The sequence below is a fragment of the Dermacentor variabilis genome, chromosome 1, assembly GCF_050947875.1.
Source record: "Dermacentor variabilis isolate Ectoservices chromosome 1, ASM5094787v1, whole genome shotgun sequence".
NCBI lineage: Eukaryota > Metazoa > Arthropoda > Arachnida > Ixodida > Ixodidae > Dermacentor > Dermacentor variabilis.
Window position 1 is genome coordinate 75,568,523 of NC_134568.1, and position 26,711 is coordinate 75,595,233.

The window sequence follows — 26,711 nt, forward strand, 5'->3', positions numbered from 1 at the left end:
GTTGCCATTATCCCTTAAGAGGAAAGTTTATAACAGCTGTGTCTTACCAGTACTCACGTATGGGGCAGAAACCTGGAGGCTTACGAAAAGGGTTCTACTTAAACTGAGGACGACGCAACGAGCTATGGAAAGAAGAATGATAGGTGTAACGTTAAGGGATAAGAAAAGAGCAGATTGGGTGAGGGAACAAACGCGAGTTAATGATATCTTAGTTGAAATCAAGAAAAAGAAATGGGCATGGGCAGGACACGTAATGAGGAGGGAAGATAACCGATGGTCATTAAGAGTTACGGAATGGATTCCAAGGGAAGGGAAGCGTAGCAGAGGGCGGCAGAAAGTTAGGTGGGCGGATGAGATTAAGAAATTTGCAGGGACAACATGGCCACAATTAGTACATGACCGGGGTAGTTGGAGAAGTATGGGAGAGGCCTTTGCCCTGCAGTGGGCGTAACCAGGCTGATGATGATGATGATGAAAGGCTAATTAACAGCAATTAAACCACCATTAAAATATTTAAAAGAACTTAAAAAGGTACATTTGAACACATATATAAGCATGCTTGCTTGCCTCGAACTTCATATAAAAAGAATTTATATACCATATTTTCCAGACTACAGTACATGGACTATACAAGTGAGCACATGTGCGAAACCTCGTTGCAAAATGTGCCACACATTCTCATGCAATTTCCTAGACGTGCAAAACACAAGAAAAGTTGCAATGGCACCAAAAAGATGTAGAGCCTTCACGGCATCATTCAAGCTCAGTATAGCCGAGTGTGTGCAAGAATTGAAGTCCTGATTCTGAAGATTCTGAAGGCGATGAAGTGACTGACAAGGCGTTCGTCGAATCTGACATGCTTGACTTGTTTTCGTTTTGAGAGCCCCAGCAAGAGTGATTTTGAGGGGGGTATTAGGGTTGACTATTACAATGTGCAGTCTATACACAGTCTACTGGCTAACAATAGAAATATTTGCTGCTCTACGTATACTAGTTCGTCCCTGCAGACTATACAGCCGATGCGGGCTATAGTCTGGAAAATACGGTACCTAGTACCAAAATGCCAGCATGCCCCTTCAATCTATTAACTGTGACAGCATTTAAAAGCTCAAAACTTGGCTTGTTGTGCCCCGTCTGTCCACTCTATGTCGACAGCCTCTGTCATCTTCAAATTGTCATTCTATGCCATCAGGCCACCATCACAAATGGGATACGAATTCGTGCTCAGGTGGCAATGTGCAACTATGAGCTGGACGTGCTTGCCATTGTGCTATTATGCAGCTCTGACACTTATTAATTTGTGCAAGGTTTCGCACCCCACATAGACTCATAGTAGTGGTGTCTGTGCTTGTATTTTAGAGTCGAAAACAGGCCAGGCCATACTGTAGTGAACAAGGACAATGTGCACATCACAAAGTACATGGTAGCAGTTGTAACTCCACGCTGGCTATGAGAGCAGTGGCATCAGTGCATGTGTTTCGGAGGCCACAATAGGCAATACTGCAGTGGATGAGGACAATATGTGTGCATAAAATAAAAGCTGTTCTTAAGAACATGGAAATTTACTGGAACAGCCTGCTGCTGTCGCAGTAAATGAGTTCAGTGCTAGAAGTATCACTGAAGTTTGCATATGCGGTCCATGCCTGTTACAACGGATACAGATACAACGTACTTTTGGATATAACAGACCATTCTTCTCACTTAGTTTGGTCTGCCTATATTGTGGAGAGGTCTGCCTCTCCACAACATGCCTTCACTAGTGTTTCTCCCCTCCTCTTCTTTTCCAAACAGGCTGACAGCACAAATTCAGCGTGCCACATGCCATCAAAATTTGGTATTAAACAACCAGCTTAAGAACCAACTCTTACACGGCAGAATGCTGTCGCATACCTGGCGACAAGCAGACGACAAAAGAAGAATGTAGCAGTCTCATTGCAAAAACATGCTGTGCATTTCTCGTTTGCGTGATAAGTGTTGCAAACTTAAACAGCCCCTCACCAGGCTACAACGAAAATTTCAGTTATATGCTGGAAATTATTACATGCCCTCTAGGAAGCATTCTACCACAAGTATTTTTCGAATTGGTTCATTAATAGCTGAGATGTAAATATTTCAGTGCCGCAAGCCCATGATTCCAGGAGACGAGCACCACCGCCAACATAATATACTCTCTCCACTTGTCCTGTCTAGCCTCTGCAAGCGAAATTCCTTCCCTGCGTTCTCCTATACTAGAACTTAAGGATCGCTTAATGCATGCATCACAGGACCCGTCGTTTTTTTTTTTTTTTTTTTTCGCTCCCTTTCTTGCTGCGCAGTGCACTTCCACTGATGGTTTCTCGTGCGAGCTGTTGCGTTTGTCTCGTTTCGTGAAGCGTACAATATTGCGCGCTGTGCACGAGAACACCTGACTAGCGGTACAAGTCAGTGCTACACGAACACTGAGGCAGACACAAGTCGATCCCACAGAATGATCCTGCGCTGGAACACAGTAGCAATTGACAGTTTCATTGTCTGCGCGCATGACTGAACGACATGGGAACAAGCAGACGAAACGGAAGTACATCTCTCTTGCTACGGTACGAAGTAAAACAAAAACACACAGACATTAGGTTTGTGTGTTTTATTATTTCTCTAAACTCTAATACATCTTTTGAGGCAACAGATTACACAATTAACAGATGTTGCATTGATTAATTCTCAAAGTCACGGGTCACTATGAGCGACAACACAGCATATACATGTACGTAGGCGCACTTGCGTATACATGTCACCTCTCCGGCTGGGAGTGCGGCGCCCGTGAGGAAAAGGGCTAACAGCACTTGGCTTGAAAGTTCAGCTCTTTCTGTGGCCCGCTGCAATATAATACTTAGCAGACACAATCGTTAGCTCACATTATATGCACTGCGTTTGTCAGCTCAAAATGGCCAGACCTGGTGAGGGGCCCTTTAAGCCTCAAGTGGTCATCACACTATGCAGTTGTCACAGTACGCAATCGTGGTTTGGGCCTTCACCTGAGTCATGTTGGTTTTTCTTTGTTTTGCTGAAGTTAAAGGCAATTTCTCATCGCCCATTTAATGGTTTTAGGCTGTTAAGATCATTTGATGGTGGATTAGCGAAGTTATTAGGTGTTTCATTCTAGGATGACAGTGCCTGTATGGCAAAGAAAACAAAAAGTTCTTGTTCATGCTACTATGATCTAAGAGTGTACAGTGAGTGCAGCATGAATGTTGTAAAGTTCCTAAGAACATGGCTATGAAATAAAATGTAGATGAAGTTTTACTTTCCGAATAGCACTTTTGGAATCCGGCTTCTTTTCTCTCTTAAGTGCAGTTCCCTGCAACTTTAACCATTCATACTTTTTTTCAAGTAATCATTGTGCCATGATATGCATGGGCAAAATTTAGCAAAAGCCTGGATAAACTCAGTGGTTCATCTGCTAATATAACTGCATTAACAGGCTGTAGACTACAGATATTGAGAGCTTCATGTGAATAGCTTGTGCAAATTGAAATCTAACCAGCTTGTGCAGTAAACGCATTCAAATTCATTTAGCAATTGTTGAACGTCAACTTTTATTTAAGAATGTCCAGCAAGCAAATGTCTAGTCGTAAGTGTCTACAGGGTGAGCTGAAGCAACAATTATTTATGCGCACCTATACGTGGCAAGTGACATACAGCGCAACCGTCTGTAGTGGGAGCTGAAGTACACGACAGACGAGATGTACGCGGTGACTGCGGCCAGCAGCACCGCAGTGAAAGAAATGCGCCATCTCTAACGGTTGGCACAGAGCAAATAAGAGTGTCACCATCTGTACAACAAGTGGCAAAACTGCGCTTCGCTACCGCAAGAAAGGAACACTTATCAGATCAGTCAGCTTTTGTGATTTTTTATTTTATTTTACTCCGTGGTCTACATGGTGCATATACAATGTAGCTTGCTGTGGCATTGCGTGCATGCTGCTGTGCAGTGCATGCAACTACTTCCGGCCACTTGCAAAATCTGTGAAAATATGCTTTTCCGTAAGGGGGGATGAGGCACTTCATGATTTTTTTTTTATTTGACTGAAATTTGCACAGTTAATGTATTTTTAACAGCCGATTTCAAAAATGCAATTTTGTTGTTTTTATAGTGAATATACCTTATTATACACAAAACAGGATGTTCTTTGTTTGGAGCCTAATTAGCTAATTAACAGCAACCTGCACGGTAACGTACAGCACACAGAATCAATTGTGAATTTCAGTGTGTCATAAGCTATAAATCATTGTTTTATGCCATTTTGAAGCAAAGTTATTGGTTGTCAAGCTTAGTCATAAAATATGCCCACCTTGATAATCGAAAAATATCAATATGGGCAATTTCGATTCTCAATATAATGCAGTATTTATCTTTTTATAACTTCTTGTCCATAGAACACCCTGTATTTTGAACCTCAATATAACAAAGTGTGTTTATACAAGATTTCAACATTAAGAAATAACACTGCCACCGCAAGGAACTACCAAGGTAGTAAATGGAAACTTTGTCTTTTAATTCGGATTGTCAAATGATTGATTTATATGCAGCTGCTTGCACACACACCTCTGAAATAGCACGGCCCACGACTGAGATTGACCACTAAAGTGGAGCAGCATCAAGTTCCAGGTGCGATAAGATCCTATCGCAACCCGCATGCTGTATGCTTTACGTGCAAGTGAAAGTATGCAACAGTAAGCCGATAAAGATTGTGGCTTGATGAATGCAGTCTCCCTGCACGAGCAAGGGGAAGGGGGGAAGGGGAGCGAGCTTGCGGTAACGCAATCAAGCGAGAGAGGAGAGAGGAAGAGCTGAGCGCATACATGACCCTTGTGCTTTATTTTGGAGGTAATCTGTGCCAGGTGCAAAAAAGACTGGGCAAGCCAAATTGGCTGATAGTATCCTCCCACTGTGGGCGACGCCATCACCCGTGGCGGCAGTGTGGACACAAAAGCTTTGCAGACTTCGTTTTTCACCATCGATGTAAAGATATCACTGACACGACATGAAACCTTATCCTTGGTCACCGACACTCAATTTCAACAAAATTAATTTTTTTCTCATTCAAATTTGCTTTTTATGATTACTCGATAATATGGAAAATACTGCAGCCCCTTATGCGAAAAAAAATTTGTTGGTTAGTGTACTTATTTGAATGAATGACTGAATTTCAATATAACGAAATTTCGATATATAAAAAAGCAAACTGCCAATCTTACTGACTCTGTTATATTGAGGTTTAACTGCAATTACAAATTCAATTTGTCATAATCTTGCTTTCTGTACATGGCTCTGATTAGAGTGCAAATGTTTTACCAGGAGAAGTTTGCAACGTCTGGTGTGTATTGAATGAAAGTAAGGTACCACCAATATTACAATTGATCCTGCACATTATGCATTATGTACAGTTACGATCAATATTATTACGATATCATCGAGCGATGCTCAAGAAATGAGCCGCCGTGAGAACGACGAAGTTGGTCGGTGCGCTTGGCGCGAGCGAGTGTCGGCCTGGCTGCCTGGCTCCAGTGTAAATAGCCTGTAAATAGCCTCTTCTGTCTGTGTCTTTCCACACGCCTGCAGCCAAAGTCAATTGCCTACATTGAACTGTTGTCTTTCCCACCAGTTCCTGATGGCGAGCACCTCGTCACTCCTCTGCCCGACATTCCAAAGGTATGACGTTACAGTGCCTCACAGTATACTTAATATTACTGGGAACCGCACTCGCATGCCTGTCTGTAACTTTGGATTGGCAAAGCAAATTCTACCACAAGGTATTTGCCTTGCCACCATTGATTGTCTTGGCGACCAATAAGTGGTAGCGTTATCGACCGATGGTTCTCGCGAGCTTAGCAGGCCCCTTGCGCCAGCCTCGGGTGCCGATCCCAATATAAAGAAAATGGTTGCGAGGGACCTGTCCTCGGCGCAGGCTGAAGAGCTTTGCCATGTATTATCATCCCACCGAGACATTTTCGACATCGACGATCGCCCTTTAGGTTAGACGCTCGCGGTCATGCATCGGATTCTTACTGGCGATGCTACGCCTATTCACCGACGACCGTATCGAGTTTCTGCGTCGGAACGCCGAGTAATTCAAAACGAAATCAACAGAACGCTCGATAAAAACATCATTGAGCCTTCTTCGAGTCCCTGGGCGTCACCTGTGGTGTTGGTTAAGAAGGACGGCACGTGGCGCTTCTGTGTAGACTACCGTCATCTGAACAACATTACTAAGAAGGACGTCTACCCGTTCCCACGTATAGACGATGCCCTTGACTGCCTGCACGGTTCCAGCTATTTCTCGTCAATTGGTCTTCGTTTGGGATTCTGGCAGATTGCTGTTGACGATATGGACAGAGAAAAAACCGCATTCATCACACCTGATGGCCTCTACCAATTTAAAGTAATGCCGTTTGGATTATGCGACGCCCCTGCCACCTTCGATCGTATGATGGACTCCTTGCTCCAAAGTTTCAAATGGTCCACATGCCTCTGCTACCTCGACGAAGTCATCGTCTTCTCGCCAACGTTCGACACTCACCTTGAACGTCTCACAACTATACTTGATGTAATTCGAAAGGCGAAGCTGCAACTTAACTCGTCCAAATGTCGTTTTGGCCACCGGCAAATTACTCTTCTGAGCCATCTCGTTAACGCTTCCGGAGTACAGCCTGATCCTGACAAAACTCGCGCTGTCAGAGAGTTTCCGGTTCCGAAGACAGCTGCAGACGATCGAAGTTTTGTAGGGCTATGCTCGTACTTTCGTCGTTTTGTTCCAGATTTTGCGACAATTGCTAGACCCCTAACTAATCTTTTGAAGAAAGGCGTACAATTCTCGTGGGGCACTGGAGAGGCCGCCGCCTTCTCTCGTCTCGTCACTCTTCTAACCTCACCACCCATTCTCGCCCACTTCGACCCTGATGCCCCTACAGAATTGCGTACAGATGCCAGCAGTCATGGCGTAGGTGCCGTCTTAGCCCAGTGTCAGCGTGGCCAGGATCGCGTTATTGCTTATGCAAGCCGCCTCCTAGCACCATTGGAGCGCAACTATTCCATTACGGAACGAGAATGCCTTGCTGTTGTCTGGTGGTTGCGAAGTTCCGTCCTTACCTTTACGGTCGCCCTTTTTCCGTAGTCACTGACCATCATGCTCTCTGCTGGCTCTCTTCGCTAAAAGATCCTACAGGCCGGCTTGGCCGATGGGCTTTGAGGCTACAAGAATTTTCATATTCCGTGGTGTACAAGTCTGGCCGCCTGCACCAAGACGCTGACAGCTTGTCGCGTTGCCCTGTTGACGACTCTGACTCCTCTAATATTGCCAGTGCTTCTTGCGTAATCTCTGTATCACAGCTGCTTCATTTCGCCGACGAGCAATGCCGTGGCACCTACATCAGAGCACTCATCGACCGTTTTGAGCACTCTCCGGCCGATGCTACTCTACGCCTCTCCGCCCTCCGCGACGGTACTCTGTACCGTCGTAACCTTCATCCGGACGGCTCTGAGTTCCTACTCGTAATACCTAAACACCTCCGCTCCACCGTTATAGAACAGCTACACGATGCACCAACGGCAGGACATCTTGGCGTATCTCGAACCTATGACCGTGTACGTCGCCGTTTTTTCTGGCCGGGACTTGCCCGTTCCGTACGACGTTACGTCGCCACTTGTGAACTTTGCCAACGACGCAAGAAGCCTTCCCAGCTCCCGGCTGGTTACCTGCAGCCGCTTGACATCCCTGCCGAGCCCTTCTATCGTGTCGGCTTAGACCTTCTCGGCCCATTTCCGGAATCTAGATCGGAAAACAAGTGGGTTGCAGTCGCTGGCGGACTACGCGACCCACTACGCCGTAACCCGTGCTCTTCCGACCAGTTGCGCAACTGATGTTGCGGACTTCCTCCTACATGATATCATTTTGATGCATGGTGCTCCGGGTCAATTGCTAACAAACCATGACCGTACGTTTTTGGCCAAAGTCATCGACGACATCATGCGTGTCTGTTCCATACAGCCTAAATTTACCACTTCCTTCCATCCCCAAACGAACGGCCTCACTGAGCGTTTCAACCGCACCCTTACAGACATGCTATCCAAATACGTTTCCGACGACCACCGTGACTGTGACCTGGCTCTACCTTACATTACCTTTGCATACAACTCTTCCCGTCCCGAAACTGCTGGCTTTTCCCCGTTTTACCTCTTGTATGGCTGCGAACCAACGCTACCACTGGACACTGTGCTTCCATCCGCCACAGCTTCAACTAGCGATTATGCCCGTGATGCAATCACCCATGCTGACCACGCTCGCCAACTTGGGCGCGCTCGTCTACAAGTGTCTCAGGACAAGCAGAAGCAACGCTTCGACCTCCGTCACCGTGATGTCCATTTTGTGCCCGGCACCCTCGTGTCACTTTGGTCACCTTCGCGTAAAGTTGGCCTATGTGAAAAACTCCTTTCTTGTTACACAGGTCCATATCGCATGCTCCGCAAAGTGACCGATGTTACCTATGAAATCGTTCTAGCCACGGCCACTACGTCATCTGCTGTGACAACCAGTGACATTGTCCACATCGCCCTACTCAAGCCCTACAACTCTCCACGTGCCTTGGATATTTAACAGCACCGTGACGGTGCTTTTGCCGCCGGGGGCGTAGTATTACGATATCATCGAGCGATGCCCAAGAAACGAGCCGCCGCGAGAACGATGATGAAGTTGGTCAGTGCGCATGGCGCGAGCGAGTGTCGGCCTAGCTGCCTGGCTCCAGTGTAAATAGCCTGTAAATAGCCTCTTCTGTCTGTGTCTTTCCACACGCAAAAATATGAAAGGGAGCATCTAAATTTTTTCAAATGCTATTGGAGCTAAACACACACGCCCTCCATAAAGGTGTTCAATAATACTAAAAGTTCAACAGGAAAACTTTTTTGTATCAGGCTCCTAGATTTGAATGCATGCGTCATGAGTTATCATGCTTTTTCTTTTTAATTTGCTGCTCCCTTTAATACTGATGACAACTGTACGTTCTGCTGAATGTTTACGACAACTTTGAAACATCAAGGAGTTTTTTTAACTATCTTGAGAGCTAGTTCTACATATTCAGAGAATGTTTCCAGATTATACATCAGTACAGAAAAATGTAGGTGGCTGTGTACGCTATCATACGCTATCAAGACACACTTTTTCACTCACAACTAGCAGGAATGTGCAAGAAACAGTCAGACTGTAATCACTAACCCTGGCAGTTGTGTCCGACACCTTGATAATGGGCTCATTCTTGCGCAAGTCCCAAACAATGCATCGCGCTGGAAAGGTAGAGGCCAAGATGTGCTGCACTTGCCGATTCCATGACAGGCAGCTGATATCTTCATTTGGCTGTCGAACAAAACAGTATTAGAGACCAGGAATGCTTCAGCCATTGTTGAAAGCTGGGCATGTTGGTTAATGGAATGGTGAAACACATTAACAGCTTTCATTGTATAGGGCAACAAGCATGAGTGGACAGGACAGGTGCTGGACATAAACTGACCGACTCTGCTGAGCCTTTTTTGGCAAACTGCAGCCCCCATAATAACTAAAGGTAAATTAGTTTTGTAGTTTATAAAACTTGAATAAAGAAACAGTAATATTATCCTTGTGCATTCCAGAAAATTGGCAGAAAGTTCACTCTAGCCCACTGACACTGCATTGCACAAAGTATTAAACCAGTCCCACAGAACATACATATCTTCTTAATTAACATGTGCAGATGTTGGAGTGTTGCCTTCCCATCAACGCTATTTGTCTTCATGCGGTGTCACATCACTAGCTTATTAAACCGAGAGCAAGGTGCTGACATTACAGGCTTTAGAGTTAAGATACCACATACTACCATGGAGGAAGGAGAGACCTAAGAGGCAGCATTGCGCAACATGACTGAAGCCAAACAAGTCAATCCAACTCGTGATTGTCTCGTCAGAGTGCACGGTAGGTTATAGTACTGCTCTGCAGACAGAGCTACAGTAGGGCATCTCAATGAGTGCACATCGATTGAAAACTACCGGGAACCAAACAGTCTCGGCACGATGAGTCTCAGCTATCACAAGTTTGGTCCAAAGCAAAGGGAACAGCTTCATGGAGAGCTTGCTAGCCAAAGCTGGCTACATGATGTGATGTTCACGTCTATTACCTTCCACCATGCAAAATACACTGCATACAGTATCCAAAAGTAATAAGTAATATGGCAGATTGAGAATAGCCATTTTCCCACCTGAGATTTGGCCCCAGGAGTCATAGGTGCATTAGGACTATTAAGGTCCCAGATGAAGATTTCTGAATCCGTTGACGCTGAAGCCAGAAGGTTTGCCTAGAAAAGATAGCACATGTTTTCAATGCACCAGTTTCACACAGTTATCATGCACACTGAGCAAGATTTCCTTCTTTTCCTATTGAACGACATACACCTAAAAGGATAATGCAACCAGTTCAAAGCATATGCCCTCGGTGCACATTTTCCCATATATTTGCTCATGTATGGCCCGCCCTCGTGTAAGGCCCGCAACCCAAGTTTGGAGTGCGACTATTTGGAGAAAAAAGAAGTTTCACTAGGCATCACACACCATACTCGCATGCTGGTTAATTCCCACAAGCCACTACAAGATGGCACTAGTCCCATGTCTGAAAAATTGGTCGGCGACTATAAATGTGTTCATAGTAGGCCACCAGTGGTTGCATTTATTTGCATAGTAGTCCAAGCGCAGTTCAAAACTTCAGTGAGTAGCCATAAGCCTGCCTCATCTAAAGGCCGCACCCAGTAAAAATTCAGAAAAAAAAGTGTGGGCCTTGCATGAATAAATATGGTAATCATTCGCATGCTCTTGAGAAACTAAGGCCTAGTACCACAATTATACTGTCAACAGCTACCCTACTCGTGAAGGCACGAGTGACCGAAACCTTGCTTGTCCCCTCGGCGTACCGAGCAGGTTGTGTTGCTGGTGCGCACGCACCCTTTATTCCGGTGACCATTGTCGGCCGCGAATTTTCTGCACTGCTGGACACGGGCGCAAGCGCTTCGTTGTGCGGCGAACAGGTGTTATCCCACTTGCAGAAGCACTCAGTGCGCTTGCGGGATTGCCGAACGACATTCAATCTTGCAAAAGGCGTGGCCCATTCGGCGGGCACCGCAAGGCTGACTGTCAGGTGGGGAGAGCGAATGAGACGCACGCATTTTGTTCATCTCCCCGGGCTCAGTGTTCTTGTGATTCTCGGAAAGGACTTTCTCCTTAAAACAGGAATCATTGTGGACATTGCGAATGGCGGCTATCGCGACGGACCGTTCACGTTGCTAAAGCCGTTCATCAGCCCGGCAGCGTTCGATCTCGCCTGTGCAGATGGGACGTCGGAAACGTGCTGCGCAGAGTTCGGGGGCAGGCCCTCAAGCTGTGCGCTCGCCCGGTTGCACTAACGTTGTAGCTGACACGCTATCCCGTGCCCCATTGTCCACCAAGAGCATTCCTCCAGGTGTTACAGCCACTGCCGGTGCCTTTGCGCCAGCAAGCGTCGCGGGCGAAACGAGCGCAGAGAGAGGTGAGTCCGCAAGCGGGCAAACCACTCATTCCGCTTTCCAGGCAAGCAGCGCGCCGCAAAACGAGCAAGCGGGGGAGCTTCTCGAAAGCGAACCCACGACGCTGTTGGCTGCAGTCCTGAGTGGGGGCGAGACCGGACTCCCCTTTGGGAGAATTGGAATCGCATTCAGCAAGCAAGAGTTACTGAAGGCCTAGCAAATTGATCCATTTTGTCGCGGAGTGAGCGACGGTCTCAGGAAGACGGAGTGCCGAGACGCTGCTGGTAGTGCGGCAGGCGCAGGGGGGCCGGAACCAGTGTGTGTCGCTGGGCCCCCACGGATTCATATTTGCTGGATCACGATGGGCTCCTGCTGAAATACATAGCCACCGATGACGAGGCTGTGAACCCATTTAAGGTGGTTATCCCCAATAGTCTGAGAAGCGCACTGTTGCGATCATCTCATGACGAACCCTTGGCCGGTCATTTGAGTGGCTCCAAAGTTTTTGCGAAACTAAGCCAAACTGTGACCTGGCCTGGCATAAAGCGTGACATTTTTCGCTATTGCCGTTCCTTCCATGTCTGTCAAATGGTGAAATCAAGGGGTGGCAAGCCGCCCAGGTTGATGAATCCAATTGACAGTGAGCGTCCGTGGCAAGTGGCCACCTGCGATCTTATGGGGCCTTTCCCCAGGAGTAAGCAGGGGTTCACACACCTGATGGTAGTCGTTGATCATTTTTCGAAGTGGGTGGAGTCGTTTCCCCTTCGAAAAGTGACTGCGCGAGCGGTGCTGGAGAGGCTACAGGAAGTTTTTTTGTCGGTTCGGCTTTCCGAAAAGACTAATTACGGACAATGCGTCCTATTTTACCACTCGGGTGTTCGGTGCTATGTGCCATTCCCTTGGAATTAATCACTGCACCCCGTCGGCCTACCATCCCCAGTCCAGTTTGATGGAGAGGGTCAATAGAACCCTCAAACCAATGTTGGCCGCCTTTGCCATGAGTCAAAAGGATTGGGCAGACCACTTGAGTGAGCTCGCGTTCGCAATCCGAACCGCCGAGAGTCGCTCAACTGGTTTCTCTCCTGCTTTCCTCAATTTTGGAAGGGAGCTGACAAATGGTGACAAATGGTGAAATGGTGACCAGTGTCATTGAATGTCAGCTCGGGGATGAGGAGGCACTGGCAGACTGTTCTGCGTACGCTTCAGCACTTCGGGACAGGCTTTGTCGGGCTCTCTGTAGAGCAAGGCAGAGATTGACTTAGGCCAGGGCCCAGCAGAAGGCTCAGTACGACCGGAAGCATCGCCATCTTTCATTTAAGGTAGGTGATTTAGTCCTGAAGCGCAACCACGCTCTTAGCGACGCGAGCAAGGGGTTCTCAGCCTCGCTCGCTCCTAAGTGGCTTGGTCCGTACCGAGTAGAGAAAGTTTGGTCTCCGCTCGCGTACTTGCTGAAGGATTCCCCTTCGAGAAAACTCAGCCGTGCCCATATCGCCGACCTGAAAGCCTTTGCGTCGCGGTCCGACGAGCTCGTGCAGGTGCCCAGTGGCACCACGCGCAAGCAACAGGGCACACCCGGGGCGAAGGACCGCATTCAGACCACGCACCGGTACAACCTGAGGAAACGGTCACCTGTGTGATATCGCGCCTGACGGCGGACTCCTTCCACCACCGAAGGCCCTCAGTAATATTGCTTAGCCTCAGTGGGTTAGCTTCTTTGCGGCCAGTGCACGAAAAGAAGCTGACCCCAGCCCAGTTTTCTGCTACAGTTGTTAGCAGTGTGTAGTAGCAATGTGCATTTTCTTTTTTTAAGTACGCATGCTGAGTGTAATTATTGTGTTAATGTTTTAAGTGTACAGCTGTATAGTTCTTTTTTTTTTACTTGTAGATGGACTCTGATTCTTGTTTTCTTCTGTGTTTTTTTTCTTTTCGTTTTCGTTTTTTTCCCTTGCTTTTTTGCCAAGAAGGGGGTCGGTAATTGGCGTGTCGTGCAGCGCGGGGGGGTGACAGTGGTCCCTTTGACTCCGTTGGTGTGGGGGAGAGGAAAGCTTCGCGCTTGGATCGGCGCGGCACGTCGTGGCCGACGGGCGGCATGGCGGACGGTGAGGAGTGATGCGCGGTACCACGAGGAGAGTGTGCGTGCGTGAGGGCTGTTGCTCATTGAAGCAAGCTGAAGGAGCCGCACCAACTCCATCGGATCGCCGCGGACACTGATGGTGGACGGGACCCTATGACATCACACCAAGAGCATGCCGTGCGAACGCCCTGCAGCTCCCGTTGTGGCTGCCCATCCATCCTGCATACGGCGGCGTGGCCAGCTGACCTGGCAGTGTCCTGCCCCATCCAGCTGGAGTTCAGGACCACCACGAAAGCGGCACTCATCGGGCTCGCCGGCAACTCCGATGGAAATACGGTGAGCCCGTTCCTGTGTTACGTGGCTGGCAATCAAGCGCATACGCTCGCAACTCCCGTGACTTCGGCCACCGCCCTAGCCACAGAACTTTACGCGCCGCATTCTCTTCGCACCCCCGGACATTGTCCTGCGCTAGCAGCAGACTATTTTGTTAATATTTCTTCCCCCTTCGCGCATCATTTTTTTAAATTTTAGAGTGTATTATCTCTTATTTATTATTTTTCCATTATCATTGTATGTATATATATATTTTTTTTTGTGCGCATAGTGCTTTTTGCTGCATAGTGCATAGTGCATGGCGCCATAATTAATATCCCGGATCGCATGTTGACGTTTTATAGGAGCCCCGGTTTAGTACATTGCTTATCGCCACAACACCACTCCTTTCGTCTTACAGAAGATGACGACGTCATCCCACCTCAATCATGTACCCCTGTTTTGTTAGCATGTGACGTACCGTTTCGTTGCGGAGGAGTTGCCATCCAAATAACCACATTGTTGTTCACTCATGGTATCTCGGTCGCACAAGTAATCGCAAATGTCACCGACGGGCGCACGAACAAACAGAACAGAGGCACGTCTTCTTCGTCCTTGTCCAATCTCAGTAACTCACCAGAAGGAGTCCGTTAATGCCCCCACCATCGTTGTCGTCTGCATAGAATTCACGCGTCATTTGCTACAAATGACGCGTGCACAATTCCCTATAAGAGCATCGCCCCAATGCTAAAGCAGAAATGTCACTCGCCGAAGTAAGAGTCTCTGGCATAGTTATTCACTCACATACGCCTTCATGTGGACAACGTGCACAAGTTCAGGACGATGCGTGCAGCGCCGCGTACAACTGGCACTATCGGGGACGACCTCGTACGTGACATCACTGAGTCGGCGCAATACTCGATATGGTCCGAAGTATCGTCTTAACAGCTTCTCGGAGAGGCCTCGTTTGCGTATGGGTGTCCAAACCCACACTCTGTCGCCGACTTCATAGCTTACTATTCTACGGTGAAGATCATAGCGCCCTGAGTCGTAGTCTTGCTGCTGGCAGATCCGCAAGCGTGCGAGCTGCCGAGCCTCTTCTGCGCATTGCGTAAACACATCAGCGTCCGTATCAGTGTCGTCAAAGTCGTGTGGAAGCATTGCATCCAACATCGTTCGTACATCCCGTCCGTGATCAAGGGTGAACAGAGTCATGCATGTTTCTTGTTTCACCGTGTTATATGCAAAGGTGATGTAAGGTAGGATGTCGTCCCAATTTTTCTGTTTAACATCCACGTACATGGAGAGCATGTTTTCAATTGTTTTGTTTAGGCGTTCTGTTAATCCGTTGGTTTGTGGATGGTAGGCAGTTGACTTCCGATGAGACGTTCTACTTAGCAGCAAGACGTGATCTAACTGTGCAGCTGTGAATGCGGTTCCTCGGTCTGTTATTACGACGACTGGTGCACCGTGTCGCAGCACAACATGCTCAATGAAAAAGCGCACCCCCTCGGCTGCCGTGCTTCTCTGGATTGCCTTTGTTTCAGCGTAACGTGCGAGATAGTCGGTTGCGACGATAACAAAGCGATTCCCTGCAGTAGAAGTAGGAAGTGGGCCCAAAATATCCATTCCAATTTGATCAAATGGTCTTCGAGGAATTTGGACGGTTTGTAGAAGGCCGGCTGGTTTCGTTGAAGGCAATTTGCACCTCTGGCAGTCAAGACAAATGCGAACGTGATGTTTCACAGCGGTGGTAAGTCTCAGCCAGTAGTAAGTTTGCTGCACTCTGGCCAATGTTCGTGTGTAGCCTAAGTGACCAGAAGTCACCTCATTGTGACAGGCTTGAAGTACTTCCGTCGTACGAAGAGCTGCAGGAATGACTAGCAGATAGGGGGATCCGGTCGGAGAAAAGTTTCTTTTGTAAAGTACTTTGACCCGTAAACAAAATGATAACAGTCCTCTCGTGAAAACTCTACGTGGTTTCGCAGATCTTCTCCCTAAATAATTGATTAGTTCAAGCAACTCAGGGTCGTCCTGTTGTTGCATGATGGCGGATGTGTTCAGAACACAAAGAAATGCTAAATCTTCTTCAGGTGGAGCAGGTGACTATCGGCGATCGAGACAGGCAGTCAGCATCCGTATGCCATTTCCCCGACTTGTACATGACAGTCATGTCGAACTCTTGCAGCCTTAGGCTCCAACGCGCCAGTCGTCCAGAAGGATCTTTAAGGTTCGTCAACTAACAGAGTGAATGGTGGTCGCTGATAACTGTGAAGTGGCGGCCATACAAATATGGACAAAACTTCATAACAGCCCATACCACGGCGAGGCATTCTTTCTCAGTTGTGGAGTACTTAGCCTCTGCACGTGACAGTGTTCTACTTGCATAGGGAAGCACTCTTTCTGTGTCCTCCTGCTGCTGCACAAGAACAGCTCCCAAGCCAACACTGCTGGCATCAGTGTGGAGCAATGTAGGAGCGGTCTCATCAAAGTGAGCAAGCACTCGAGGTGCCTGGAGATGTTGCCACAAGTCGTTGAATGCACCTTGCTCTTCATCGCCTCATACAAAAGCAATGTCATCTCTCGTGAGGCGAGTTAATTGCAACGTAATGCGAGCAAAGTCTGCAATAAACCGCCGGTAATAGGCACAGACGCCAAAGGAGCGTCTGACAACTTTTTTATCGGATGGTACGGGAAACTGTGCGACGGCGGCAATTTTTTGGGGATCCGGGCGGACACCTGCGTGGCTGACGATGTAACTGGAGTTCTGCAAAGCCAAAGTGGCATTTCTCCGGTTTCAGGGTAAGGCCGGCGGACCGGATGGACTGCAGAACCACTTCAAGCCGTTCGAGGCATTCTTCAAATGTTGCAGAGAACACGATGACGTCACTGAGGTACACTAAGCAGGTTTTCCACTTCAGGCCTGAAAAGCACAGTGTCCTTGAGGCATTGGAACGTGGTAGGAGCAGAGCATAAGACGAAAGGCAAGACCTTAAATTTATATAGAGCGTCTGGTGTCACAAAAGCAGTTTTTTCATGGTCTCTCGGGTCTACCTCGATTTGCCAATATCCACTTTTTAAGTCCATTGAAGAGAAATAATGCGCATGTCGAAGCCTGTCGAGTGAATCGTCCATACGGGGAAGCGGGTACACATCTTTTTTTATCACCTGATTTAGTTTTCGGTAGTCAACATAGAAACGCAAGCCGCCATCTTTTTTCTTGACTAGAACTACAAGAGATGCCCAGGGACTTATTGATAGTTGGATTACGTCGTCTTCAAGCATTTTTGTCACTTGTTGTATGGCTTTATCTTCTCTGGGAGCAACACGATAAGGATTTTGGTGAATTGGTCTTGCTGTATTCTCTGTAATTATTCGGTGCTTTGTTAGGGGCGTCTGACCGACACTGGACGTCGACACAAAGCAGTCGTTGAATTTGGCCAGTAGCGTAAGAAGCCGTTCTTGTTCGTGCGGCGACAAAGCAGTGCTGACGTCAAGTACAGGAGCTGGATCTTGCGTAGGCACTTCTCGAGTAGCGAACCGCAGCCACAGAGATCCATTACACCGTCAAAATGAGCCACAGCCATGCCCTTTGGAAGGTGCCGTTGCTCTGTACTAAAATTTGTTAGCAACAATATAAAAGTTTGTAAATTAAATATTCACATAATGGCGGCCGAAATTCCTGTTGCCATTATACATTCGTTTACGAGTTGGTGGCACTGGGTAGGTCCAAATAATGGAGTGGTTATTATGAAAAATAAAGCAGTGAAAATTGCACCAAGTGTATTTGTATTCTTCAGAAAACAGTTTTGCCCTATATTTATTGGACACAAAGATTGTAGTGTTACTGGTGCCAAAATGACAATTGTAAAGAAGTACTGAAAATCTGGCATTTTACAAAAAAATCAAAGGTTGGAAGGTATGAAGAGGGCAGACGTGTGAATGCTCGCATGCAACTTTCGATCCACACACACCAGCATTGGTAAAATTTACTTTCTGTACAGGCTGTCTTGTTTTCAAGCTTTTTCACTTTAAACCTTATCAAAGACGTAACAAGTGCACTATTCACCACAGCTGTATGATACAGGCTGGTCAAGCTCCTTAAGCTTAGGAAGGTTGAGAGTATGCTGGATAAATATTTTGAGACTCCAATAAATTAGGAAGAAAAATGCTAGCAAGCAAAAAGCTCAAGTTCATTGTGTAAGCTTATATATGTAGGCCAAGCACCAATCTTTATGCTAGCAATTTCACAAATATCAGAATGGAAAAAAGAACCACCACACCAGTGAGTCTAGCGACTAATAAAGCAACTATAGTATGTTCACCTCCTCCCATGCCCCAGGACTTCCTCCACCTACCAAGTCTGTGGCCCATTTCAGCAGTGCCCCTAACACCACAAAAGGCAAAAAAACTACAAAAAATTTATCAAAAAAATGTGCTCAAAGCCCATGACTGTTTCTTTAGAGTTACCAACCATAGAGTGTTGACATTTAGAGCAGTTACACTGCCGTCAATGCATACTTTGAAATTAAAATTCTGCTAGCCTGACACAATGAGTGTGAGCGTCAAGGAGTTTTGATATTTATTTAGCATCAATATCAGCTGCTTCAACTCAGTCCAAGTGTCCTTTGACGAAAGCTTAGAATTCAGAGTTGCATCAAGGTATGCGCCATTCTTATTCTTAGTCCTCAACATTTTTTAGGACCATTTATATTCTGCTCAAAGTTCTATCAAGCACTAATAATCATTTAAACTCTGCTAACAATCCACTATGATGACCTATTTAACTGTAACCACCAAGAGAGAGCTTAAGCAAGCCCCCAAATGTAATACCCTTTGCGGAATACCAAGTTACCAGAGACATAGACTACAACACCAAAGCTGGTAGCGACATCTTCCAACTTTTTTGTCCAACCACAACACGTTAGACATGTTTTCACATTACATGTGTGTTCATGTTGAAGAAAAATAAAAAAGGCTACGTGCTAATGATTACGCCCCTGCTGAAACATTTCACCAGCACTGAAGCAGAATATGGTTGGTTACTGCAACATCTATGCGCCATAGTTGTTGAACTTTGCGCCACCAGGTGGTGCTACCGACCTGGTCGCTAGCGCTTACATTTCCGAGAAGCCAGTACTGCACAAGGGGCAATACGTTCAATGACATTCTAAAGCCATCTATCATTTGCAAAAAGGGAATTTTGCAGAATTTTGCAAAGAGATACTAGACCTAAATAGGTCTAGTATCTGCCAGGATATAGTAGTAGCAGAAAATTGACGAAGATGGCAACGCTGCTCAACACTGAAATAGAAGAGGGTGCCCTTGCTCGGGCACCATAATACATTTTTTAAGAGCCCACAGCTGTAAATACAAACGCTCTGCTGAAGGATATTTTGCCGCACTCAACACCATGAGCTAAGCATGATTTTGAACACAAGTATGACACGCTTATAACCACTGAACACAGCCGCAATAATATACTTGCAGCCTATGACGTTCTGCTCATTGCTATAACAGAAAAGATGACCTTGCGATGCATGCTATGGTTCACAACATGAGAAAGCAGAAGTCATGAGACTTACTTTTCCAAAGTTAAGAACAGAAATACGAGCGAACGCAATAAGTTCAGAGAGTTCTGTCACAGCTGCACTCAAATCAAAGTGGTCAAATCATTCAACAACACAAAGCAACACACCTGAAATGTGTTGAAATCAAGTGCATAGACAGGGCCTGTATGCTTGTTCTTTTGGCAGACGAGTGCATTCTCTCCCTTGGCGAGTTTTGCTGGGTCATACACGAGCAGGTTACCAGCATCAGCACCTCCAACAAGTACACCACTGGGCATCTCGCCATCTGATATCCCGTGGCAGCCCCAGGCAACCTTATGAAACCTGAGCACATTACGGACAACACTCAGAGGCAGAAGCAAAATTGAAGCTGCACTTTTTTAAAATATTTGTGAAGCAACCAATGAATGCCAATAACAGGAAGCAATAGCTTGGCTGTTCCATAAATACAAAGATAAAACAAGCGACTAAGGTCAGGGCAAGCATACCGCTGTGTTGTCCTCCACTTAGCCTTGTTTTATCCTTGTGTGGCAACTATCCTTCAGTACACCTATGGGCAAGAACACACTGACCACAAGCTCACCGAAAAAACTTAATTTATTTGTAGTTTAGAGGCATAAAATGAAATTGACAAGTGCACTAGAAAGTTCCCAATGCCAAGTTTGGACTGCGGTCATCAATTTCAAGATACATTCATAAGAGAAGAAAATCAGCTTTACCAAGGAATGCCTGATCCGTATGTATGTGCCTTATATATTTCTGTACATCTTGTACTACTTCCATAGAAATGCAAGACACCCCTGCCTAGCCTCAAATTCATGGCACCTTATAGCAAAATGAAGGCAAGAAAAGTGAACACAGAATGTGAGAAATAATCTGGGTCGCCATGCTACACACTATTCATCCCCACATCATTCTTCATGTTACACATTTACAAAAAAATTCACAGTAAAAGAGCCGTATTTATAATAGGTTTACATTTACAAACATCAAGACTGAAACAAATATGACAATCTCTGGGACTAACAAATATGCATTAAATACACTAAGTTAATGAAATACCTATGTGAATTTTATACAGCATACAATTCTTTGATAGACACAGAGCACTGGAAAAAAAATTTATTATACATCATATGACAACCGATATCAATACAAAAGTGTGAGTGAACTCCTGCATTACTTGCAGAAAGGCAGAAATCCAAATGGGACAGTAAAACATGCAACATTATACTGAAGCCAACAAATAATATTTCAGGCTAATTATTTCCACATAATACTTGCGAACATGAAAGTTTTTAAAAAAAAATTAATATGGCTGGAAATTTTATATGGCGCTCTGTAAAAGAGCACAAGTTGGCGAACTATGAGAGTTTCACAGATAAAGATTATGCATGGTCTGTAAACCATTTACGCAAGAAATAGGGACTGCTGTTTTCAGGTAAAACCTGACTGCTGACAATTTCTGTATAAGAACTTGGTTAAACACAGTATATCTACAAAAATCTGCAGCCATGAATTCCCGGAAGCACTACACAATATATCTGTTGACTGTTTGATGAACATACACATCTTTCAACCATTGAGAACAGGCACGGGCTCACTCCAGAATGAGTCTGAACACTTTCCATTCATAGCATGTCCCTAGGGTCCAAAGTGACCATATGTCATATTGGCATGACTGTAACCTACACTATCCCATGCTAGCAAATGCTGCTCCCACCACAGTTGCGCATTCGAAGTGGCAGGACTCATGCTCAAGTAAAATATATAAAATTCTCCACTTTACAGTTAAGCACTTGTAAAAGATGACTACCGCTGGCATGGACAGAAAAATTATGCTCATGGTAATGACAAACATATATTAGCAAATGCTAGTGATCATATCATAAGAAGCCAACAAACAACGACTCCAAGGACAACACAGGGGAAATTACTTGTACTTACCAATTGAAATAAAGAAATTATAAATTAATGGAACTGACAGTGGATGAAGAAAGAACTTGCTGCAGGTGGGGAACGATCCCATGTCTTCGCATTAGGTGTGCGATGCTCTACCAATTGAGCTACCACAGCAGCGTCTTCCCATCTCCTTTCTGGGGTATTTATGTGTTACTACTAGAACTAACCCTGGGAGTGTTAGCCAGCGCCACCACTCCCAAACCTTGGCGGCGGATGAGGAACATCCTTTCTGCCACAGGCGTCACGAGTATGTGATCTTTTTGGGTGAAGGTAACTGGTCAATAAACCCACACATGCCACCTGAAGGCATCAGTGTTGCCAGATTCGAGACATGGGTGGCGCAGAGTAGAGCGAAAACGAAACCTTTTGACCACCCGCGTCATCGTCGAGTATAATTTCAATGAGTTCTTTTTTCTAAAAATGAAATAGAACTGGACAAGTAGCATTTTACTTCGTCTTATCATGCAGTACAAGGATGTTATTTGCAACGAGCGGTTGAGTGCTAGCGACAGAATTTAACTCATGAGTGCTTTCGTCATTGGCCCAGTACTTGAATGTCCCGGGGGAGTTTATCATATCCTCCATTTACCTGAATTTCTCTATTATTAAGGCTCTGTACACGATAATATTGACGCTTTATAGATTCTCAAGCACTAATCTATCACTTTAGCTTGACTTAATATTTGCCTTTAGTGTCCCTTTAAAATGACACTAAAGGCAAATATTGAGTCAAGCTAAAGTGATATATTAATGCTCAAGAATGTTTAAGACTTCAATATTATCGTGATCAGCGCTTTAGTAATCGAGAAATTTAGGTAAATGCAGGACACGATTTGAGACTCCCCCAGGTCATTCAAGTACTAGCCCGATGACATAGGCACTTATTATAATTTTGTCATTACTAGTCAACCACCCATAATAAGAATATCATTCCATAGCATTATAAGACAGAACAAAGTACTACTTGGCCAGTTCTTTTCAATTTTTAGAAAAAAAAAGCTCATTGACATTACTTCTGACAATGACATGACGGTCAAAAGGTTTCGTTTTTGCTCGACTCTGCACCACACACGCTTTCGTGTTTCAGTAGTTTCGTTATTGCATAGTGCTGTGCTGGTATCGCTGCCTCGTGAAACTCACGCAAACTGCAAGTAGCAGAGAATGCCACGTTAATGTGATTTCGGGGGATGCCCAAACAGTCCGCATCACTTGACCAAGAGCAGCTGCAGCAGCGAATCCAACACTCTGCTTGGCTCAGTTTCTCCTTGGCTGTGTGTTTTTGTGCAAAAGACGATAGCGCCATTTCTTGGGTGCTGTTTTACTCACTGAAGGTAATGGGCAGTTATGGCATATGCAACAACACCACTTCCCGCTACGGGGCAGGAGATCTGAAATGCGCTAAAGGTACGCAGACCCTTCAGATGCTATTTTCTCAACTAAGTCTTTTCTAGGTACAAAGCAAGCACTGAGAGGTTTCTGGAATTGTATTTTAACAGTCCTTAACAGTTCTTGCTTTCCACCCCTATCAAAATAGTATGGCTGTGGCAAGTAGTGTAGAAAACACACATACACATGCATACACACATGCCATGCACACACACAGGAATGAAATATTCAAGCCATCTAGTGTAGATACTGAGGTACAATAAAAATATAGTAACAACATCAAGCCTTAACAAGCAGCACACAAATTCACAAAAAAAAAAGCCTAAAGCAGCAATATTTTAAATGTGCTGCTAGAAGAATCAAATATTAAAAAAAAAACATCTTACTGCAAAAAGTTGTGCTTGCAGAAATGGAGTGGGAGAGAGAAAAATTTAATTAAGATGGCTCAACCTTTGGTTGGGTGTATCAAACGAGTCTGGGTTCGTTCTAGCCACAAGTTAACCAATACCGACGCCCACAACAAGCAACTTTTCAAATAAAACATGCCGCACACAAAGAGAAGAGGAACACACTTAGCCTTAGTTTATAATCCCAGAGGAATTTCATGCCAAGAAAATTGTTAATAACCTTGAATACACTTGACAAGTCTCGAAATCAGTTTGTGGGAGGCAATACAATGTTCTTGTACAATTGGGGACAAAAGTGCCCAGGGCATGCAAGCAGTGTCCGAATTGAAGACTTGCTATGTCTGCCAAGATCATCCATGCTGTCAGCTGGGGGTTCAAGACCACTGAAAAGAACATGCACGCCCCACTCTGTTTACAGGCATGTTGTTTTTCTAACTTACCTACGACATCATGTCTGCCATGAAATGCGGCACGAGGTGGCGCATTGTCAAGGTGTTTTGAATTAAATTTGGTCCTATGCACTGCCTTCGTTCTTGAGACTGCCTCATCACCATTTTTTAACGAGCCTGGTCAGGGCTTTATGTTGCTACTGTAAACTATCCTCGTAGCTTGCTGGTCCGAGTAGAGGATAATGTCAGCTTGATCGTAACGGTTTCAATCAATCTCTCTCCAGCAACATGATCTGCATATGCCAGCTGAAATGCAGGTTTTAGGTGAGTGCAAAACACTGTAGAAGCGGTAATCATAAACTTCGAAGCTAGTCAGTCATACCAACACAGTATATAATTTGGAGAGCCTGTAAACCATAAATGTCCAACCATTACAGAGGCCTTGAAGCAATGTAAGAGTTGTCTGTTGCCTTGAAGTTGGATGCGCTTATCAGTGACGTGTACTGCAGAGCTGCAAATGTTATCTCTATTCATAGCATATGCAACAGGTGATAGCCATCATGCCAGCCTGTGAAGCCCCGCATTCCGTGGCAACCATGATGTTGCAGATAACCAGGAAAAAGCAGATGCCTGTGAAGAGTGTGGGCCGTGCATGTGCTTTTCAGTAGACTCAAATTACAGCGCGGCTGAACCCAGCAGATAGCACAGCAATGCAATTCGGTCGCCGCACATGTATCATGCGCACTTTTGCCCTCGATAGTACTAAAACTGTGGCCAGGTCACAAGGAATAGACAAGACATTGCATGTAAGCAATACACACAGCCTAGCAATGCGACACTGAAGTTCTGACTGTGCTATCCTACACAGGAAAGCACAAAAGGTTATAAAAAATGATGGTGATGTTCATTCGAAACAGTGCATTGAATATTGATACAAGGGTTGGTCAAAAATGGCAGATCAAGCAGCAACAGACAGTATTTTGCTATTTGATCGACCTTTAAAACTTTCTTTTACGAGACAAGGTAATGTCTGTGAATAAGATATCACCTTAGAAGAAAGCAAAATGACCCGAAGTCAACAACGAGCCGCATACATTTAGTATATGCTAATATTTAACTGCGTTTCGCTGAAACTAACGTTTGTAACAAGTTCATGGCACAACCGTTACAAGCTAAACTGCAAAATGGCAAACATTATTCTCACCTGTGATCCGAATCTAGCGTTCCCACAAGTCCCATATCCAATCCTGGCTCTGTAAGGTTCAGTGCATATATCTCTAGTGCAGCCGTCGTGCTGAAATGTACGGAGCAAATCAACGCACTGGCAGCAATTACAACACAACAAACGAGGAAGTTGGCAAAGGAATGTGATGAAGCAGACCACACAAATCTAACAAACGTGCATTGGGGTCCATAGCAAGAATCCCGGCTGCAATAGTACCTGAACGTGGAATCCAGCTGCTGGGCGGCTGTGCCGGCTGCAATGTAAATCGGGTGGTGCACCGCCGGCGACCAGGCAACGTTCGCCGTTCTATCTATTTCTTTCACCTTCATGTTTGCCTGCAAACCACACACAAACAGAAAACTAAGCGGCGAGTTAAGAAAGCTTACAACTGCTAGGACGATCAGCAGAACGGCGCAAAAAGTTCAATTGACACTCATTGAACGACGCTCGGACAGGGTGACGTTTCAACGCGATGGCAAAAGGTTCACGACAGATATGATTTAAGAATGGGCAAGGATGGCAGAAACTCACTGTTTTTCTTAATTAGTTATGATGCAGTGCTCGGGAAACTACACAAAACATAAACGTAGACGAAGCGGTGGATGGAGATTTCTCTTTCCCCGACTACCATTAAAAACAGCCGAGCTTTGAGGAACTATCCGCTCTTTGCAAACTACCGCTGATAAGCTACACTATGGATCATCCGGTAGATTCAACAGGTTATATGATTAAGCTCAAAATCCAGAATAACGTCGAAAAAAAATAGGAAGAGTACCGGCAATCAAATCCAACGTGGCAATAAGATGCGTGTCGCTGTTCCTGCGCCCCCTGGTGGAAGTTTTTCTTTTGACAGCCACAGTAGCCACAGCCAGAGTTCTCGTCACAGCCACCCATAGCCACATGGAAGAAGAAAATGGTTTCAGTTTCGTAGTGTGCATAGCGGCACTAGAGTGTAGCGGCACCTTGCAGAGCTTTGTGTGGAACTTTCAAAGGGAAGAACTTGGAAAAAGCTTTTCGGCATGCCAAGCTTTTTGCATGCAGGCGAGCCTCAATGTTGCTCAGCGTCAACGGGGTTGATCCAGAGACATATGTAGTCTGCATTTCCTCTGAACTTTCGCCCGTTAATTCTCGCCGATTTTATAAATACACTACTAAACAAAATTACACTCTTTTGCCACACAACGATAATCATCATCGGTCTTGTCTGCATTTCCTTTCTTTAAGCAGCACGTACGAATTTAACCGCACATTCGAGACGTAAGCTGCGAAGAAAGAGCGTTAGCGCAATTACGCCTCTACACCACGTTTATTTGTGCTTCCTCCTACAAATATTATCGGCGATAAAAGTTGGAATCGCGGGCTTCATCGATCCTGAATGCGTTTTTTTTTCTTATCACAGTATTCGTCATAAGACGGTATAGCGACAGGCTGGAAGCGAATAACTTGGAAGGGCCATAAAATCTCCGCAATTGCGTAATGACTTTCCACAGCGGTGCTCTTTAGAACAACTGAAGGGGGAGTGACATATTGTACTACTTACAGAAGTCTTTATGCGAATAGCCCTCGCAGAGAAAGCGATTACTCTTCTGCTTTTGCTTCATACTAAAGATACCGTTTAAGCTTGTAGAAGAGGTAAGATGTACTTGTGATAATTCCACACCTAAAACCCTCTGAACGCAATATTCGGGTGTCTTGCACTCGTTCCTCAACCTGTTCCTGCTCCGTGAGGATATTCTCTACCATCGCGAGGCTAAACATTATGGTCCCAAACTTCTGCGTGTACTCCCTACGACCACTGTTCTACACCAGCTTCACGATCACCCAACAACTAGATAG

At 45.5% G+C, this 26,711-nt stretch overlaps 1 protein-coding gene and 1 non-coding gene across 5 annotated transcripts in view; both read right to left on the reverse strand.

The window, feature by feature from the left end:
• Positions 1-25,742, reverse strand: part of Sec31 (COPII coat complex component secretory 31) — a 208,032-nt gene extending 182,290 nt beyond the window's left edge. For 3 of the 4 annotated variants that reach the window (XM_075690145.1, XM_075690136.1, XM_075690118.1), the window contains exons 1-6: positions 25,651-25,742; positions 25,092-25,210; positions 24,855-24,944; positions 19,635-19,830; positions 10,258-10,353; positions 9,246-9,383 (exon numbers count right to left, since the gene is read on the reverse strand). In XM_075690145.1, coding sequence (XP_075546260.1) covers positions 9,246-9,383; positions 10,258-10,353; positions 19,635-19,830; positions 24,855-24,944; positions 25,092-25,204 — 633 coding nt within the window. In that variant the 5' untranslated portion in view covers positions 25,205-25,210; positions 25,651-25,742. Of the gene's footprint in view, positions 1-9,245; positions 9,384-10,257; positions 10,354-19,634; positions 19,831-24,854; positions 24,945-25,091; positions 25,211-25,406; positions 25,627-25,650 lie in introns of those variants that run through there. The other variant, XM_075690126.1, reaches the window with a different exon arrangement.
• Positions 21,511-21,582, reverse strand: TRNAR-CCU (transfer RNA arginine (anticodon CCU)). Its single transcript has one exon. It is a non-coding gene; the product is annotated as a tRNA-Arg (tRNA).
• Positions 25,743-26,711: the final 969 nt, after the last annotated feature.